At 37.7% G+C, this 17,989-nt stretch overlaps 1 protein-coding gene across 3 annotated transcripts; it reads right to left on the reverse strand.

The window, feature by feature from the left end:
* Positions 1–610: 610 nt before the first annotated feature.
* On the reverse strand, positions 611–16,659 carry LOC115755927 (E3 ubiquitin-protein ligase CHFR). 3 transcript variants are annotated; one of them, XM_030695540.2, is made up of 15 exons: positions 16,516–16,659; positions 14,825–14,975; positions 13,655–13,752; positions 13,200–13,261; positions 12,656–12,747; positions 12,454–12,577; positions 11,960–12,046; positions 8,567–8,654; positions 8,097–8,204; positions 5,881–5,981; positions 5,507–5,572; positions 5,337–5,424; positions 2,866–2,926; positions 1,982–2,045; positions 611–1,155 (listed from the first exon to the last, which is right to left on the reverse strand). In XM_030695540.2, exons 1-15 carry the CDS (start codon positions 16,571–16,573, stop codon positions 988–990), a joined length of 1,416 nt encoding a protein of 471 aa, XP_030551400.2. In that variant the 5' UTR covers positions 16,574–16,659; the 3' UTR covers positions 611–987. The 3 variants fall into 3 exon arrangements, with proteins under 3 accessions (XP_030551400.2, XP_030551402.2, XP_048128407.1); XM_030695542.2 differs by lacking the exon at positions 16,516–16,659 and adding an exon at positions 13,994–14,103 and having other exon boundaries at positions 13,655–13,754; positions 14,825–14,961; XM_048272450.1 differs by lacking the exons at positions 611–1,155; positions 1,982–2,045 and having other exon boundaries at positions 2,862–2,926.
* Between the last annotated feature and the right edge of the window lie 1,330 nt (positions 16,660–17,989).

Here is a 17,989-nt window from a genome sequence, read left to right on the forward strand (position 1 = left end):
ACTAGAAACAATGCACGCATTCGTACGTAACATGTCTTACACATAAGAACGAGGCCAATACCTTGCACGTGTATGGATCACGCCGATGTGCAAGTGACATTGATGACCACTGCGGTAATCACCGGCCAGCAATTCATAAGAACCTATATCAAAGAATGCTCAAGTCATCTCGTTATCATTGAACCTTCTAGTTAGCACTGGAGTCACCACTCGACAAAGCTAGGGTTTTCGCCTCTCTCCGTTAAAATGTTCCATTATCATACAAGGCCCAAAAATACATAACGACCAAGACATATTCAAACTTCAAGGGAGGGGATCGAACTTGAAATAGGTACATGTGGAACCTCCACAAGCAAATGTTGAATACAAGGAGCATTCCCGTGGGGTCTGGAGGATGACCAGAGATGAATGTAGCAATGTAGCCCAAAATGCATTAAAATAGAAGATAATTCCCAACATCACATGATTTGCTTAATTATGAACAATGGTGTTAGACTTTGCTTTTATCTACATTCTGATTGAATTAGCAATTAACATGCACCCCCACTCCAACTTACAAGATATCTTGGTGTTTACTGGTCTGGATTGAATTAAGGGCACAAATTTAGCCATTCCTCTACAGCAAAACCTGGGGCTTTTAAAACAGATATCACTCAGAAAACAGATTTTCAGTTTTAAGATTTACAAATCGGAATATGTCCAAATCATGCTGATCATAGGTTGCAGATCAGACCTCAACAGCAATTAGTGTGTATTCTCCAACTGCAAATGTGTCTCTCAGACTAGTCGGTTGACATCGCAGGAACACATGATTTTTCTCCTCACTCTGAATGAAAGAAAAAACCCAAAAGCATCCATCAGACGTTCTGTTTCCTAGCATGCACATGACCAAGATGCACACACAAAATGCAACCAAATAAACTATGAAGAGACAAAAACTGCAAACACGTTTATGGGAGACCTACTGCATAGTAGTATATACAACTTTCAGCCAGACTGATAGGATGCACTCACAACACGACGCCTATGGATGAGTCCCTCGGGTTGGACGGCAAACGTGATTTCTTTTCCGAGCATGTTCCTCACTGTGGTGCTGCGTCCGACATGCATATCCATACCAACAATCTTCTCTCTTGGATGCATCCGGGGTAGAAGCTGTGAACATGCACATCGAGAGAAGATGAGACTATAGAGATCCTTTAATCAGCACTTTACAAGTACGTCAGATTTCCAATTGCTGCAGTCACTCCCATTCTAGTTTCAAACATAATATCAGGGTCCACAACCAGCTGATTGTACAACCAACCCCACAAGTGTAAGCTAGGCAAATGCCAAACCAAATAGAGTCTTTTCATTGTGTTCAAGGACAATGTTGTAATCATCAGCACATAGGAAGCACTGCTCTCTCCCCGCTAGTCTTCCTATCCTATGACCTTCTAAATGAACCGCTTTCACCTCGTAAAACCTTTACACAATGAAATAAGTACCATGGATGTGAGGGACCGCAACTCCGAGCCATAAGTCATACAATTCTAATGTGCTTTATTTAACTCTAGAACTCTACTAATATTACCAAATTGATGGTATTGTATCATTTAACTAAGAGTTCATGGAACTTCCCCTCAATAATCCAGCTGAGAATTTAAAGAACGTTATGTACTTCATGGACATTTAAAACATGTATTCCACAATTGTGTGGCAAAACCTAACTATTTCAATTTAGAATGGTCTGTCATTTGGATTAGTTATTTCTCACAATGACATCTGAAATACTGATCATAATATATTAGCCATAAGCCAATATTGAAGTAATGAACAACATGCCACAGTAGTGGAATCTCCAGAGGTAAGACATTAAAGATGCATAGTTCTATAATTTGGACATCAGCCATCACACATTAACACGATAAGGTCCACATAGGATAGAGATAACATAAAACCAAAAGAGAGATCATCTTAATGCTTAGTTGTAGATACTTACGTATTTAGGCATTGAAAAGCGAAACCAGTACAAGAGGAAGGATACCAATTTGTTGTAACAATCACTGCATTCACCACAAAGACTCAGGTGGAAAAACGGCATACATGATAATATGGGGAAAAAGTACTTTGCTCCACAAACATTATAATTATCATTATGAGACCAGATTGATACATAATAGAAATGGTGTATCAGGGCAGGAAATAGGTCAAACAAAGTTGTTCCGTTCATTCAAAATGCAGAAGGAACATAATTTCCACCAATAATAATATCCAAACAATAAGAAGACCAATTAAGGACATCTAATTCTTTATTTACCTTCATCTTAAAGCTAAGACATTTCTCTACTTTCAGATAAATCCCTGTCAATCAATGCCAAAATGTAAAATTAAGCTTAGAAGCAACTATTGGCTCTTTAACGTTCCCTGTATTGTTGGGAAACAAAAGTCAAGTAACCTGAGCTCTTCCACAATTAAATTAACAAGATCTCTATCCTCTAAATCAACTTCAAGACTTCTAGAGGCAATGAAAGGAACGTCTTAAGTCATGCTCCTATCAGCCGCTAGAGATACAAGTTGACAGACAAGTACAGAATGTGCTTCATTAAAAGGTTAGCAAGCTCTTTAAAAACTCACGACTTAAAGGATCTGACACTCGACTCTTCTAAACATGAGGACTACCTTCAGCAACTAATCACTAGCTGAACATAATGAGCAATGTCGCAGCCTTGGACATACGACAAAGATATCATGTGCACAATGTCAAACTGAAAGAGTTAAAATCTAACCCTTCCAAGAAAAGACAACACCCAGTTCAGGAGAACAGTTATGTTAAAAGCTTAGAGACAAAGAAAGGCCACACACAAAGTAGAAATAACAACTCACTTGCATATATGTGTTGCAGCAGTTATGACATCAGCATGATTAAGTGGCATCCTGGATCGATCTGGTCACATAATACAGATTCTATTAGACAAGGACACAGGTCAAGTGTGATTAGATTCATTAATGGTACTGTGTTTCACAGAAAATTTCATGTTGCAGGAAATGTTTTTCAAGCTAGTTCGTGGAAACTTAGGGCCTACATGGTAACCATTCTCATTCTCCGATTCTGATTCTAGAAACAAAAAAGGATGAGAATCGCGTTTGGTAGCGCAAATAAATTTGATTCTGATTCTGCTCATAGAATCGGTTTTAGAGAATCAAAATCAGTTTTAGAGCAAAATCCAAAACAAAAAAAAGTTGGTTTTGAAAAAAAGAATCACTTTTGAGAATCACAAAACAAAATGAAGTCTCACATCTCTCACTTTTCCTTTTCAGTTCTCTTATCACTTTTCCCTCAACCTAATAAAAATAAAATAAAATAAAATTTTTAAAAAAATTAGAAATTTTTAAAAAAATCACAAAAAAATTAGAAAATCCCTAAAAATCGAATAAGCTTATATTAGACTAGTTGACCTCATTTTCATAAATTTGGGCCTAAATTTCCTAGAGTTCATAGATTGCACTCTTCTACAAAAAAGTCATAAGAGATAATGGCATCCAACATGTGGATGATAACATATATACTCATAGCCGTACATCACAAAATGCAAACATCTCGCACGTTGAGTGAAGCTAAGCACCCACTTAGATTTAGAACGGAAGCTGCAAAATGATAGTGAAGGACTTGTACTTCATATCAAGGAGGATAATATTTTTTTTTTTTTTTGTCAATGGATAATTTGATTATTCGGCTGCTATGTTTGTATGTATTTTGAACAACGCAACATTTAAAGAAAAAAATGAGTTCTTAATATGGGAATTGTCCCATACTTCAATTGAACTTCAAAAGTAATGTATTAAAACTTGTGTTTCATTTATGATATGCTATATATATATTAAATTATTTTAGTGTGCATTGGAAATTAGTCTTCAATTTAGGATGAAATTTTGCAAAGTAACTACATAGTTATTTGACTTAAATGAAAAAAATTAGGAAGATAAACAGAAATTTTGTGCAGTTATCAAACGCGTTTTGATTCTCTAAAACTCATCTAGGAACAGAATCGGAAAAAGTCATTTTAATCGGAATCAGTTTTCCGGAATAGAATGGTTACTATGCGTAGCCTTAGTTCCACTTTCCAAGTGTATGGATGGACATCTAAAGTAACACGGAAACTATTTTATGGTGTTTGTCACCCACCAGAATCAATCAAGGTGCTATCCCGGACTGGCATTAGACAATATTTTAATTATCTTGAACAAGATGACAGGGTTTGGTGTTGTGTTCCCCGGTTTAGGTATTGGGGATCAACGCAGACACCAAAAACTTGGTCCGGGTGCCAGATCCTTGGCCTTGATACCATGGTCACCGGTTGAAGTGCCTAAGTCCTGCATCCCGACCCCAGGGTCTGGAACTGGGCACATCAATTTCTAGTGCAGTAACTGGGGTCCTAGGTCAAGGCGATTGAGATGCCGATACAATTAGTGGAGGTTGAAGAGAATTACAAAAAAAGATTTATATTAGTCAATCATTTTTTAAGCATTCACGCAAGTTCTACTGAACATGAAAAAATATTTTCCTTGACGCGTCTTACTATGCCAAAGGACTGGAAATGGAGGAAATGTTTTCAGGTCACTCTTTTTCCACCAAACAAATGCATCCTAAGGAAACAATTGACTCCATAGAGGGAACCCAGCATAGTATTTACAGTAAAAGAATCATCATTAGTCAAAGAGTCAAAAGTCCAAAATTCAAGAAGACAAGAATTTTTCAGCATTTACATGCAAGGCTCCAGGACTCCACCCTGGCTTTTCATCTGTTACAAGACCTGAGATTTGCTTCTTCACTTTATCTACTGATGTCCAATCCTATTGATTACATCTACATCAACCTCTCCATCCACAAAATTGATCCGAGATCATGAATTAACTGAGTACTCAGTGCTATATCAACTGCTCATTACAGCTTCAATTAGACATGTTTCCTCTTCTCAGAACTTGCACTCCATGCACTCTACTTTGTTCCTACTAAAACAAAACTTTGGGAGACATTATGCTAACCAATACTAGTGATAGTGAATTCCTCCATTACCAAGAAAAGAGGTACAGTTTTAACAACAAACGGAATTTTCAAGTAGCCTTATAGTTGTGCGAACTTATATATTCCACGTGTTTTGAATGATGTGAGAACTACATCATACATGCTTTTGTTGCTTGAAAATGTGAAGCTCAAACCCCTTCCTTTATCACTATACATGTCCTTGTAGATTGTATACATGAATGACAAAGAAAATGGATACACTCAACTAAAAGAGAATGTCAGCGAACCATACATTAATCGTGGTTAAGCATGAACACTTGAATTGACTCACCAATTTCACGATTGTCGAATTTGCCAATCCATTCAGAGATAACATCTTGGAGTGTTCTTCCCAGTTGTCTAATTGACCTCTCCGTGATCTACCAAATGTTGAACAAAGAAAGTTGAATAGACTTGCCTTCTATGCAAAGACAGAAGAATTACTGATGATAGAGTTCATACATCTTGCTCATATCTATTTGTTTCATGCGCAGTGAATGGAATACTTGAGATAGACCGCTCCATGATCTGCAACAAATGCCAATAGTTGTATGTGTGGCTCAAGAAACCAACTTCTCATTGATATACTTGCATAGGAGACTAATGAGAAAATACTGCAAGATATCATCCAGCAAACAAGCAACAAGTGGCTGCCTAGACTCTAGACCACTCCATGCTATGAGTAGCATGACTAAAGCGACAATCCTCATATTACAAGCCAACAAGGACAGAAAGATTATGTATAAAAGCAGCCAAAAAATGTTGAATGAAGCAAGAGTCAATTTGAGAAAAATGATCCCAATAGGACAAGAATGGGTATAGAGAACTCCACATACAGGTCTAAAACTGTCATACGTGCAGAGAGGGTGACCATCAATCCTCGCAACCCCTTGAGAGTGCCAATAAGCACCACAAAATGCTCTATTGCATCCCAAACCTGCAAAAGAGGTACAACATTCCAGCACGTCCAAAACAGCCATAACATAACAGGTGCATTTTAAAATCTACTCTCAACTTAAATGCTCATTTGACAACTATCCACTTCTCAATATTCAAACACTGGATGGCATTGCATTTCTGTGAAAAATGAATACAGCATTCCAATATAACTGTAGAAGAATCTTAGATAGTATCATTACTCAATATCCCATAATAGGACTGTTGGAATATATAAATATTAAACCACGCTTTCTTCTATAAACTTAAGCTTTTAGAGCAATTGGCTGTGATCCCATAAAATCTTTCATGGTATCAAAGCAGGAGGTCCTAAGTTCAAATTTTTCCAAGCCCCTATTTGTCTCCCCAATGAATATTTCCACGCTTAATACTAGGCAAAAGACCAAACTAAGCGTGAGGGGAAGTGTTGGAATATATAAATATTAAACCACGTCTTCTTCTATAAACTTAAGCTTTTAGAGCAGTTGGTTGTGGTCCCATAAAATCTTTCAAGGACAATTTGCAGCTAATGGCTACAGCAATTAGGTCCATCCTTAAGTTGATGATTACATCCCTAGTTAAATGTTATTTTCTGTAGTACAAAGTCATCCATGGATATGCTGGTCTTCAAATTCTCCTTAGCTGATGAAAAATAATTTGAGAAATCAACTGCCAAATTACAAAATGAACAAGAAACAACTATACAATCACAACAACAAACTAAGTCTGATCCCAACAAGTTAGTTCTACTATGTGAGTCAGTTTATATCATTGCCTTCGATTCTGTATCAAGTCCCCAGTTGGCCCAGTTTGGCATAAGAAAACTGGTCTACTTTTCCATTTTCATATATATTTGAAAACAGAACTAAAAATAAATCTGATCACAAACAGAAAACTATTCAGGTGAACCAAGGGAAAATTGTTCACTTTTTGTACTACAAATTGAAAAAAATAGAGTTGTGTTCATTTGCTTTCATTTAAAAAAAAACGTGCAGCTCAACCTTAAAAATCAATACAACTAAACATGCTTTTAAAACTATTATTCGAGTTGAGAATTTTATTTTTCACGAACCAAACACGCTTGAAAAAAATGGGGAACTGGAAATAGAGAACAGTTTCATTTTCTATTACACTAAGTATCACTAACCAAATAGACCTTTAAGCTCTAAGGTCCGTTGGTTTCAAGAAAGATGAACTTTACAGGAAAAGATTTTCATATGTGAGTTTGTTTCATAGAAAATCAAATACTTCAAAAAATTCATCCTAAAAAGAATCGCTTACAAAAATGAATGAACGCAATATTTGTTTCGTTATCAACAGAAATACATAGACATGGATTGTTCTGGACAATCAAAACCTTTTTTATTCACTCACTGTTCAAGCGATACAACAATATTAGGAAAATGTTGTCCAAATCACTCATTCTTTATGAAACAAAAGCACCTGAAGTGTCACCAGAAAACTCACACACACTTTTGAGGAAAAAGAGACTAGTACAACGACAGGACCTAGGTCTAGATGACGTGGTCTCAAGTCTCGACCACCAAGTCTTCTGTTCAGGCTGCATGGAGCATCGAGAACCTGAGTCTAAGACGCAAAGACCAAGGGCCGAGACATGATTGGGTCATGGGTCCAAGCCATGGAAATTTGGGTGTAGCTATGCAGATCCGAGTCAGTGCCTTGAGGAACTAAGTTCAGGCCATCTGAGGACCCGGATTCAGGCACCAAGGTCCCTAGGTCCGTCAGCCAGGCAAATGGTCCAAGCACCCAAGACAGCTTGTGGTCGTGCAGGTCATATTGTACTTTGGAAAACGATCTCTGATTTCAAAAATTGAGTCATTTTTTGTGAATTTAAGTGTACATTTTTCGTTGACTCATTTTTCTAAGCGATCCTAACACCGGAATATGAGGAAAAAGTTTTCCAACAATTAATTTTTCAGTGAAATACAAGAAGCCTTATTACCAAAATAGGCTAGAGTATTCGTAAGTATTGAAAGTTTAGGAGGACAATTAACCACAGCGAAAGGCCTAGATGAGGATGAAACTAAAGCCAATACAAGAACTGTCCGGGCTCAAATAAAGGAGGGGGACGGTGGATGGTTTGCAAGGTGCTTACAATGTTGTGGTACACTAATGTTTGATCTGGAAGGCATCATTCCTCCACATACTTGACATGGTATGTGGACGGTATCCTGATTGCAGCGAAACCCACCATATTCAGTGCCTAATTCATGCAGAAAACTAGTCAATCACAGTGCTGCATCCTATGTAAATCTAAATTAATAAAAAGTAAAAAAATATTGCAAGGAAAACTCAATTCTTTTTTTTGGGTAGTAATGGGACCTTAGATGCAGTCAAAAGAGATGCATCAATAATACATAATCTTTCTAGGGTAGAAATTTAACATTTAGAAATTAACATGGGAAAAGGAAATATGCAGAACTTGAAACTGATGCAAGATACAGAAAAGCTTCTCAAACATAATACTTTGGTTCTGTCATGGAAACTGCAAAAAAGCCATTGATGAAGGAAAAGTTGATTCTGTCACTATGTTGTGCGGCAAGTGAAGAATCAAATTTTGACTACCGCATTGTGGGCATGAAAGGTCAGGACCAGAAGTTTGCTCATCCACTGCCAAGTGAGGTCTTTTACGTTTTCTTCCACTGCTTATAACCTGAAAAATTGCAAAATAAAGACATAAATTGACAAAGCTATGATCTTAGAACTAAGCTAAGTAGAAGCATGCAAATAAAACTGCAGGCTCAGAAACCCAGACTGGCCCGATTTTTTGGGCTCAATAGTACCAAGCTGGGCTACGGGACCTGAAAATATCTGAGTAAGGGCCGGATCGGCCTGACTCATAAATCAGAACAAAAATGATTTATATACACTAATGTCTAAAACCCTAGAACAGCAGGTCCCTCCCATTTTCTTCTCTCGGGGTGCCGCCTATTCATTTCCCTTTCACACACTAGCACACAACTTGATCTCTCCCATTCTCGTATCTCGTGCTCACACTAGCAAAAATGTTGTGTTCCCCGATAGGCCGTTATTCCCACTTATCCCTCGCGTCTTTGGGTGTGTGTTTTATCCATAATTTACGTTCCGATACTAATAAACTATCCCCTCGTGCCACCAAATGTGTTCTTCACGGATATTCACGTACTCAAAAGGGATATTAGTATTATGATCCCATGGCTTGTACTTAATATGTTAGTCCTGATATTACCTTTCTTCGAGGGCACACCATACTATTCCACCGAGGGTAAAAAAATTTCAACCGACAATGTGGCCGATCCTCCTATCCACAACTTATTCCCTTAGACTCGGTTAGTCCTCCTCCTATGTCTCCCCCCTTACAAGTGTATTAGTGGCGAAAGCAAGATACGACACCACCGGTCTCCAGCTCTTCCATGCCCTCTGTCCAATCTCTATCCTTGTCTCCTAGTCCGGACGATCTTCCTGTTGCCCTTCACAAAGGTACTCGTTCTTGTACACAAAAATCCTCTTTTGCTTACCCTATCAAGCATTATGTTTCTCTCTCACATCTTCCTTCCCCATTACATGATTTTGCTCTATCATTACATACTAACACAATTCCTACTTCTACCATCGAGGCCTTATCTCGCCTTGAGTGGACGAGAGCTATGGATGTGGAAATGGAAGCTCCGGTGTCCCGCCAAACGTGGTCTTTGCTTGATCTTCCTCTCGGGAAAGATGTGGTAAAGCATCCATGGGTGTACACTATTCAAGTACAACCCATATGTCTCGATTGAGCGTCTTAAGGCCCCGCTTGTTGCTAAAGGTTTTACTCAAACTTATGGGGTGGACAATTTTGAGACATTTTATTCTGTGGCACGTCTTAATTCTATTCATGTTATCATTTCCCTTGCTGTGAATTTTGATTGGCTATTATATCAATTGGATGTGAAGAATGCTTTTCTTTACGGTGATTTGTATGAGGAAGTACATATGGAGCAACCTCTAGGGTATGTTGCTTTAGGGGAAAATCATAGTAATGAATGTCGGCTGCATAAGACTATTTATGGGTTGAAACAATCTCTAAGAGCATGGTTTGAAAAATTCAATATAGTGATTTCTAGGTATGGTTTCCACTAGTGTTATTCTGATCATTCTATTTTAGTTCGCAAGGAGTCGGGAGTGGTCATTCTTGTTGTATATGTGGATGACATAATTGTCTCCGGGTAATGACGTGACCAGCTTTTCTAAGGCCAAGTCTTTTCTTCAGCAACAGTTTCAGATCAAAGACTTAGGAGCTCTTAGCTATTTTTTGGATATTAAAGTTTTACGAAGCAAGTAAGGTATTAATTTGTCTCGGCGAAAGTATGCTCTTGACCTTTTGAGTGAGACTAGTACACTAGCTTCAAAGCCGGTAGATACTCCTATAGATCCAAATCAGAAGTTTGAAGTTGATGATGGAGATGATATTGAAAATAAGCATCATTATTGCCATCTAGTTGGGAAACTAATTTATGTTAGTGTTACACATCCCGATATTTCCTTTGCTGTTGGTGAGGTGAGTCGGTTTATGGAGTCACCTAAGAAGGCTCATTGGGATGTTGTTTGTCACATTCTTCGGTACCTTAAAAGCTCTCTCGGTAAGAGACTGATTTATAAACTAAACGGTTCTTCCACTCTAATGGGCTATTCTGATGCTGATTGGGCCGGGTCAGCATGTGATCGGCGGTCTACGACTGGGTATTGCACCTTTCTTGATGGTAATTTGGTTACTTGGAGAAGCAAGAAGCACACTACCATTACCGGATCTAGCGCAAAGCACATACTGTGGCGGAATTGTTGTGGTTGAAATCCCTTCTCCAAGAGCTTGAATTTCCTATTAATCAACCTATTGATATGATGTGCGATAATCACGCAACTATTCTATTGTTAGGAATCCTGTTTTTCATGAGCGAACTAAGCATATAAAAGTTGACTGCTACTTTGTTCGTGATGCTGTGAAGTGGGAGTTGATTGCTATTCTAGAAATCAATTTGCTGATATCTTCACTAAAGCGTTGTTTCGTCCCGCCTTTGTTGTTGGTTGTTCCAAGCTGGGCATAGGTGACCTATATGCTCCAGCTTGAGGGGGAGTGTTACGTTGCTTAAAGTAACAGGGTTTATTTTCTGGGCTTTATTTCTTTTACCATACATAAGGGTACAATATATAGTAAATATAACAATAGGTGTAGGGTTTCTATAATATAGAAACAAAGAACTCCTTACTGAAATTTTACGATCTATTTTCTTCCTCTCTTCTTCTCCTCTCTCTCTCTTGGCTATTTACTACAGATTCTCCAATCAGTTTTGTGATACTTTTGAATCCTTTCTAGCTCAAGTTCCTTTATGTTATTCGCCTAAAACTTGTTAGCCTACCCTACTCCTTTTAAAACCCAAAACGGACATCTTCTCATCGAAACATACTATCTCTTAACATGTTCAAACTACCTTGACTGGGTTTTTCCCACCATATTGTCAACTAAAGCAACCCGGACATTCTCGGATAGTCATTTCTTGCTCTCAACTACACTGCTGTTATATATGTTCTAATACTTGAGGCCCAGGACACTGCTGATCATAGAGTATAAAGCCTTATAATGGTCCTGTAAAATCTATACTTACCACTATTGAATCACACAAAAACAAATCCATAGACCCTTTCCCAAAATGGACCAAAGACACCGAAACTGTTCACTTGTTTGTACTTCTTCACCTTTGATTTTCACTACTGCCCCACTCTTATCTCATCCTTTACTAATCTTGCTTCCATGTATTTCATTCCTGACCTACTAGCCAAATGCCCTTTGCTAAGGGTTCGCTCCACAATTCCGGGTTCGCTCTCACTCCTGTCCCATTGGTGAATAGCGTAAAGCACTCTATACTGATGTACTAGTAAGCTCATCCACCAATGAGGGAAAAGATGAGAAATCAAAACAGCTTCTTTAGACTGTACAATACGTACCAGATTTGATTGGATCAACGCGTGTGAATCTAAAATGGCAACATCTTCTTTAGACCGTCCTAGGGAAGTATCAGCTTGCAGGATATCCTATGTTCACGAAGAATTGCAAAAAGTAAAGAAAGAGAAAAAATCAGCAGCAAGTATGGAAGCTCCAACTGACAAAAAGAGTGCACAACATGCTCTGAACACTATATGGCATTTGATGGATTCAAAATTCAAGGAATGCCATGAAGAAAACCTTCAGAAGATCTTTACACACTTATATGATATAGTGACTTCTTCTATTTGCCAGCATCCAAAAAGGCCAAACTGAAACACGTACCCAATCCCTCATCAAAAGGTGCTTTTGGCAATAAGACTCACTCTTGGCTGGTAGAGCAAGTCCAATATATAAGTTACGGCAAGAAACAGTCTTAGACCATGTGATAATGGCCAATTTTACAGGAAATTTTTTTTGCCTTTTGACATCTCAATATGCTTAAACAAAGCATTACCTCCACAACCTCACGTAAAAAGTGATTTTTCCCAGCAAACTGCACAACTGCTCTGCATTGGGGACAGAGTACGGTAGCACGTCTTTCTTGAGATCTCCTTAGCCACTCAGAGAAGCATCCATTGCTGCAATGCACCAGGACAGGCCAATTGATGCCCAGGTATCATACTATTGACCAGGAAGAGATTAAGTTCCAGACAGACCAGAAGTTATGAAGGCAAGGGGCAACGGAGATGACGTCGTGCCATATGTTCAAGCAAATGCCACATTTTGCATTTTCAATGTCTATAGAGATCTGGAAGACCAAAATACAACATTAACTGATCTTGATTTCGACAGACAGCCAAGCAGTTATATACACACCCATAATGACATGATTAAATATTTAAGGGATAAGTGCATTGAAAGTCTCAAAACTTGTCACGAAAGTGTAATTGAGTATTAAAACTTAAAAAAAATGCAAGTAAGTCCTAAAACTTCTTATAAAGTGCAATCAAGTCCTAAAACTTTCAAAAAGTACAATCAAGTCCTAAAATTTGTCAAATTAGTGAAATCAAGTCCTTCCATTGATTACTCTTTTTGAAAGTTCTAAGACTCGATTGCACTTTCGTGACAAGTTTTTGAACTCTATTGCACTTTCGTAAAGTTTTAAGGCTTGATTACACTTTTTGAAAGTTTTAGAACTCTATTGCACTTTCGTGATAAGTTTTAGGACTTTCCAATACACTTATCCCAATATTTAATTACCTTTAAGCGCTTCTCACACCGCTCTGCAGTGGGGATCGTTTCAAACCTATAGCTCAGATGGCCTGCATAAATAACATATTCGACAATAAAAAAGCAAGCCAAAAATTGTTAATACCAGGCATTTGAGAATTATACACACAGCACAAGTATAAATAAGATGATTTAATGATCTAAGTCTGTAAATGGAAACACAATAGCATTTAATTAGAAAATAGCAGATGCATTAACACCCTCCGTCTAATACTGATCATTTATTAAGCCCTCTGATCACACCAAAAAAGAAAAATAAATCAACAAACTTGAAGAAGAAACATTGTGAAGAAAATAATCATAATAAGTTAGACAAAGCATATTTCAGTGTAAAGATGACAAGGAAAAGTTACAATCAAACACCCAGAAAAAAGGACACATGTCACTATTTATTCTCAAAAGCATAAAGAAAACACTAAGCTGACCTTCTCTATCAGGCCCCGGAATGATTTCAGAGCCAGACTGTATGAGCATAATGTCTTCACTTTGAACAGTCGCTCCATCAATTAGAATCGTGGATGAGCTACATCGGCCAAAACGCACCAAAGATGAACCCTCAAAATCAACAAAGAAAAGGGGAAGGAAAAAAACTAAAGCAGCAAATGACATAATCAGTCAAAGGTTTCAACAACAGCAGAAGCACAAATATAGGAAAGGCGGCGGCACCAATGAAAGTACAGATCCATGACAGCAAAATTCAAAATGAATCCCTGTGAGAGCTACCTAAAGAGATTGTAGACAAATTACCCCAGCAAAACTAAGCTTGCTGCACGTTTTTGCGTTTCTCTAACTACAAATTTTAGTGCAAGACATTCAAGGATTTAAGAGCCAAGCAAAGTGATCATTTGGTTTGATGAAAGCCAGTAGGTTTTTCCTACACACATAAAATGAAGGAGTTTACATGATGAAATGGACAGATTTCTCATTGTTCTATCCACCCTTTGATTAAACAATGCCAATCAAAACCTTTGTTGGAACAAGTTTAGCATTAAGATGTCCCCCAGAAAAGCAGTTCCTAGAAGTGTAAAATAATTTATCAGCTAGAATGAAGTAATCATTTTCATCCTCTCTCTTCCTTCGTACAGATTTAGTGCCCATCTATTGAAAGAAGGGTAACTTGGAACATAACCTTTTTTAAGAACAATACCTCAGAGTTAAAGACAATTCTTTCGTTTCTTCCCTGCCCGTTCTTCATGTTCCTTCTACCATTTTTTGATACCCCTGTCTCTTCTTAAGTTCTCTAATTAAGTAGGGGTTCTTCATTATGTACTTTCTTTGTGTCAACACCATGGTTTCTCCAAAAGCAATAATATGTTTTCCCCTTGATTCTTTGGGAAGCCATAAATTTGATAAAGGAATAAACAAAATGGAGTAAAAGTGGAAATTGGTCTATGAAGAAACAAGTGATTTAGCCACCTCAGTCAAATATTAAAAAAAAAAATAGAAGAAAAGCAATTTCTCGTTTCTAGGGTAAAAGCAACATTGGTAAGACCACAAAATGCACATTACATTGAAGATAAAAAAAGGAGCGAAAACAACATATCAAATAAATAAAGCAAGAAACTTTTGCTGACATGCCATGGATTTTACTTTACCTCTTGTTCTGAATCATAGCAGAAGATTGATTTAAACTCCGAGTTATTTTGCACCACTCATGCTTGTTTTCAGAAGAGCATGAGATCTCTGAGTAGACAACCGTCTCATTTGATCTAATGTCAACAACCGAGTACATCGAATGTGCTGGAACTGCAATTTGGAACAGAGCAAGTTAAATCCGGCATCTGGCATCAAACATAGAAACCATACTCTTTAAGTAAACCTAGATACATCTATTCAATTAAATTCTGGATTAATTGTTTTTTTTTTTTTTTTTTAGCTTGACAAACATTTCTTCTAGAACAATAAGAAAACACTTTTTTTCTATTATGGATCTACGATGGGCTTCCTAGAGACCCCCCTGACCAATTCTTGCATGAATTGCCAAATATCCAATAAGTCCAACATCGATTCCTTCGGACGCATAATTTCGACAAAAGACCCACACCCAACTTCCATAGCCTTGGGTCGGCTATCCTGACACATGCTAAACAGATTCTATTTTTTTCATTGGATCCGTTACATTAGAGAGTCCCTTCTCAAAAGGCATGAAGTTAAGAATGCCTAGGCTTTTCAAGTAGCATGTGAAGACCTCTATTTCGTACATTTGCTTGACTGCAATCTCCAATTTCATTCTCATCCGAAATTCTCATTATGGCTAAACAAGAATTCTATGTACCTATTTCATGCGGGAACACGAATACGTACAATTACTTGTGCCATTTGCCAAGATCCATGGTGCTAGAAGAGTTGATATTTGAAATCCTTAGGCATAAAATGGCTCCACATATGAGAGGTTTATGTGGCTCATCCTTTCAAAATTTCTGATAGAAAACAGTGAATAAGTAAACTATCCAATGGTCTCAGGCGACAATCAGCTGATAATGTTATTTTCTTTAAATCAGCTCCTCGATTCTCTTCCTCTCTTATTTTATTGAGCTTTCTTTCCTCATCTAGGCAAAATTTTTCCCCTCAACAGTATGTTGACTAAGTTGCTTAAAAAACAAAATGTATCAACTTGTTTAGTTAAAGTTCATAGTTCAATCCTATTAAGTGAGCTTGCTCTCTTGCCTATGCTTGTAGCTCTTCCTTTTGTTTCTCTAGCTTAACTCAAACAATTATCCGTTCGGACTCTTGATCATTGTCTCAAGACAAAAATGGATGCTGCAATCCCTGGCAATAAAGCAAAGTGCCAATAACTTAGAGCGCATGAATAAGCATGGGTAGTTAAACAGTGTTTCCTGGATGCCAACCAATATCTCGGTGTTACTTTCAATGAGCCTTTGGTTCCACCTAACCACATTCAGTTTATGTCTGTAAGCTTTCTTTTGGTTCGCGAATGTGAAAGAGAATGATAAGGTTGCACGACAACCCAGAAAACTACATGTGAAGATACGACACTACCCAATTCATTCTTCATAGTAGACAGATATCCTGCAAAGACTGATACACAATTAAACCACGAAAGCATCAGCCTTGGCAACTGACGGAAAAGAGGATTCTTTTTCTTCCTTTTCCTATTCAATTTAAATAGACAAGAATCCGTTCCATTTCCGCAAGGTTGGGGAACAATCACGGCATGATCTTGAAGTGGACAGAGGGTAAAAATGAAATCTTTTTAACAAGTACCGCATGCTTCATGGAATAAACTGGGAAAAGAAATGGAAGCACAGAGAGAGAGAGCGAATACCAAGCTTAGCCCATATATCGGCTTCAAGACAAGGTTTTGAAGCAGAGGATTCTCCCATTCCCACCAGACATACACTCTCGAGACCGATCAAATGGCTTCCCCGAACGTAGAAGGAAGGGCGCACAGATATTGGGTGAGAGAGAGAGAGTTGTTTATACTGCAATTGCAAAGGACGAGGAGAAAACGTGCCGAGGAAGCACAGAACTAATCGCAATTTGAATTTATAGGTTTAGGAGGCCTTGAGGCACTCCCCTGCCTTCACCCGGAGTTTTTTTCTTTGTTTTTTTAATTTTTTTTACGAAAAAAGTAATGATCTCAGCCTCATATGTATTTAAGGAAAATTATCTCCTAATTAAGAACCCTTCTCCGAAAAAATGTCATTGATTTTCATATCTACTAATGGAGATCAATCGCAATATGATATGTGTCGGATCTATAGGATTAAAACGGAAAATGATATTATAACACATTCATACAATTTTATAAATTGAATAGCATGCATGATATTTAAATTTTGATTCATCGAATTTTCTCTCAGTAAAATTAAATGCATTGAGAAATTTGTTGATGAACAATTATTGTGCTCATCAGGAACTTAACCCCCACGTTGCTTTGCCGTGCGCAATTATAGATATATGCATGCATAGTCCTGCCAAAAAAAGAGTAAGACAGTCTAGTCTAGACCTCTCTTTTTGGCTTGTCTTTGACACTCCGTCTCCCTGCCTTAAAACCTTTCTCTTACACGAGACACTACGATCATAGCAATAAGAGTATAGGGAAATACCCCTAGACTAGAGTAAACATCAAAGCTGCATAAATTCAAAAAGAAAACAAACAAGATTGACCACTCTATTGAAAGTCATTTTAACTTTTGGTTTTCCGTTCAAATATTATGACTCGTAATTTTCGTCTCATTTACCACAAAAAACCTGAAACCCTTTAAAATATGCAGATATTGATACTCCATTCCATTTTTTTTTTCAATTGCTTAAAAAGTTGAATTTCAAAGTTAGGGAAAATAGTCGTGAATAATTAGTAAAAGTTACTGGTAGAATGAACTAGAAACTCCCGTGGCTCGACCATGATGCCAAACAAGCACAAACATAATAGCGAAAACTTCGATGTGGCGAGATCTCAATGGAAAGTTGCAACCCTCATCGCACATCTTCAACTTCACCATGGTTATAATAAGTCTGGAAGACAAAGCGAACTATCCAAACTATAGGCTTTCTTACCACATTCTCCATGAAATTGCTTGTACTAGCGCACCAATTGATGATCTCATACCATAGGTCAAAACCGATTAAGGACTTGGTGTTGATTGAAGTGAATTATTCAATCAGACATCTAAGTGAGGTTGCAATGTGTTAAATGGGTAACCCAACAACCATTTGAGCCAAAAACAACTGGTGAAGAACGGCACCCTCCCTGCATCCGCAATAATGCCTCGACAAATAATTTTACCAAAGAACGC

This window comes from Rhodamnia argentea, chromosome 11 (genome assembly GCF_020921035.1).
Source record: "Rhodamnia argentea isolate NSW1041297 chromosome 11, ASM2092103v1, whole genome shotgun sequence".
Lineage (NCBI taxonomy): Eukaryota > Viridiplantae > Streptophyta > Magnoliopsida > Myrtales > Myrtaceae > Rhodamnia > Rhodamnia argentea.

Coding starts and splice junctions, on each gene's coding strand:
- LOC115755927 (XM_030695540.2), bottom strand. CDS start 16,573: ATGGGAGAATCCTCTGCTTCAAAACCTTGTCTTGAAGCCGATATATGG. Junction 12,047..12,453: donor TTTTACGTGAGGTTGTGGAG/GTAATGCTTTGT, acceptor TCGTGAACATAG/GATATCCTGCAAGCTGATAC. Junction 8,205..8,566: donor CCTTTCATGCCCACAATGCG/GTAGTCAAAATT, acceptor TGCATGAATTAG/GCACTGAATATGGTGGGTTT.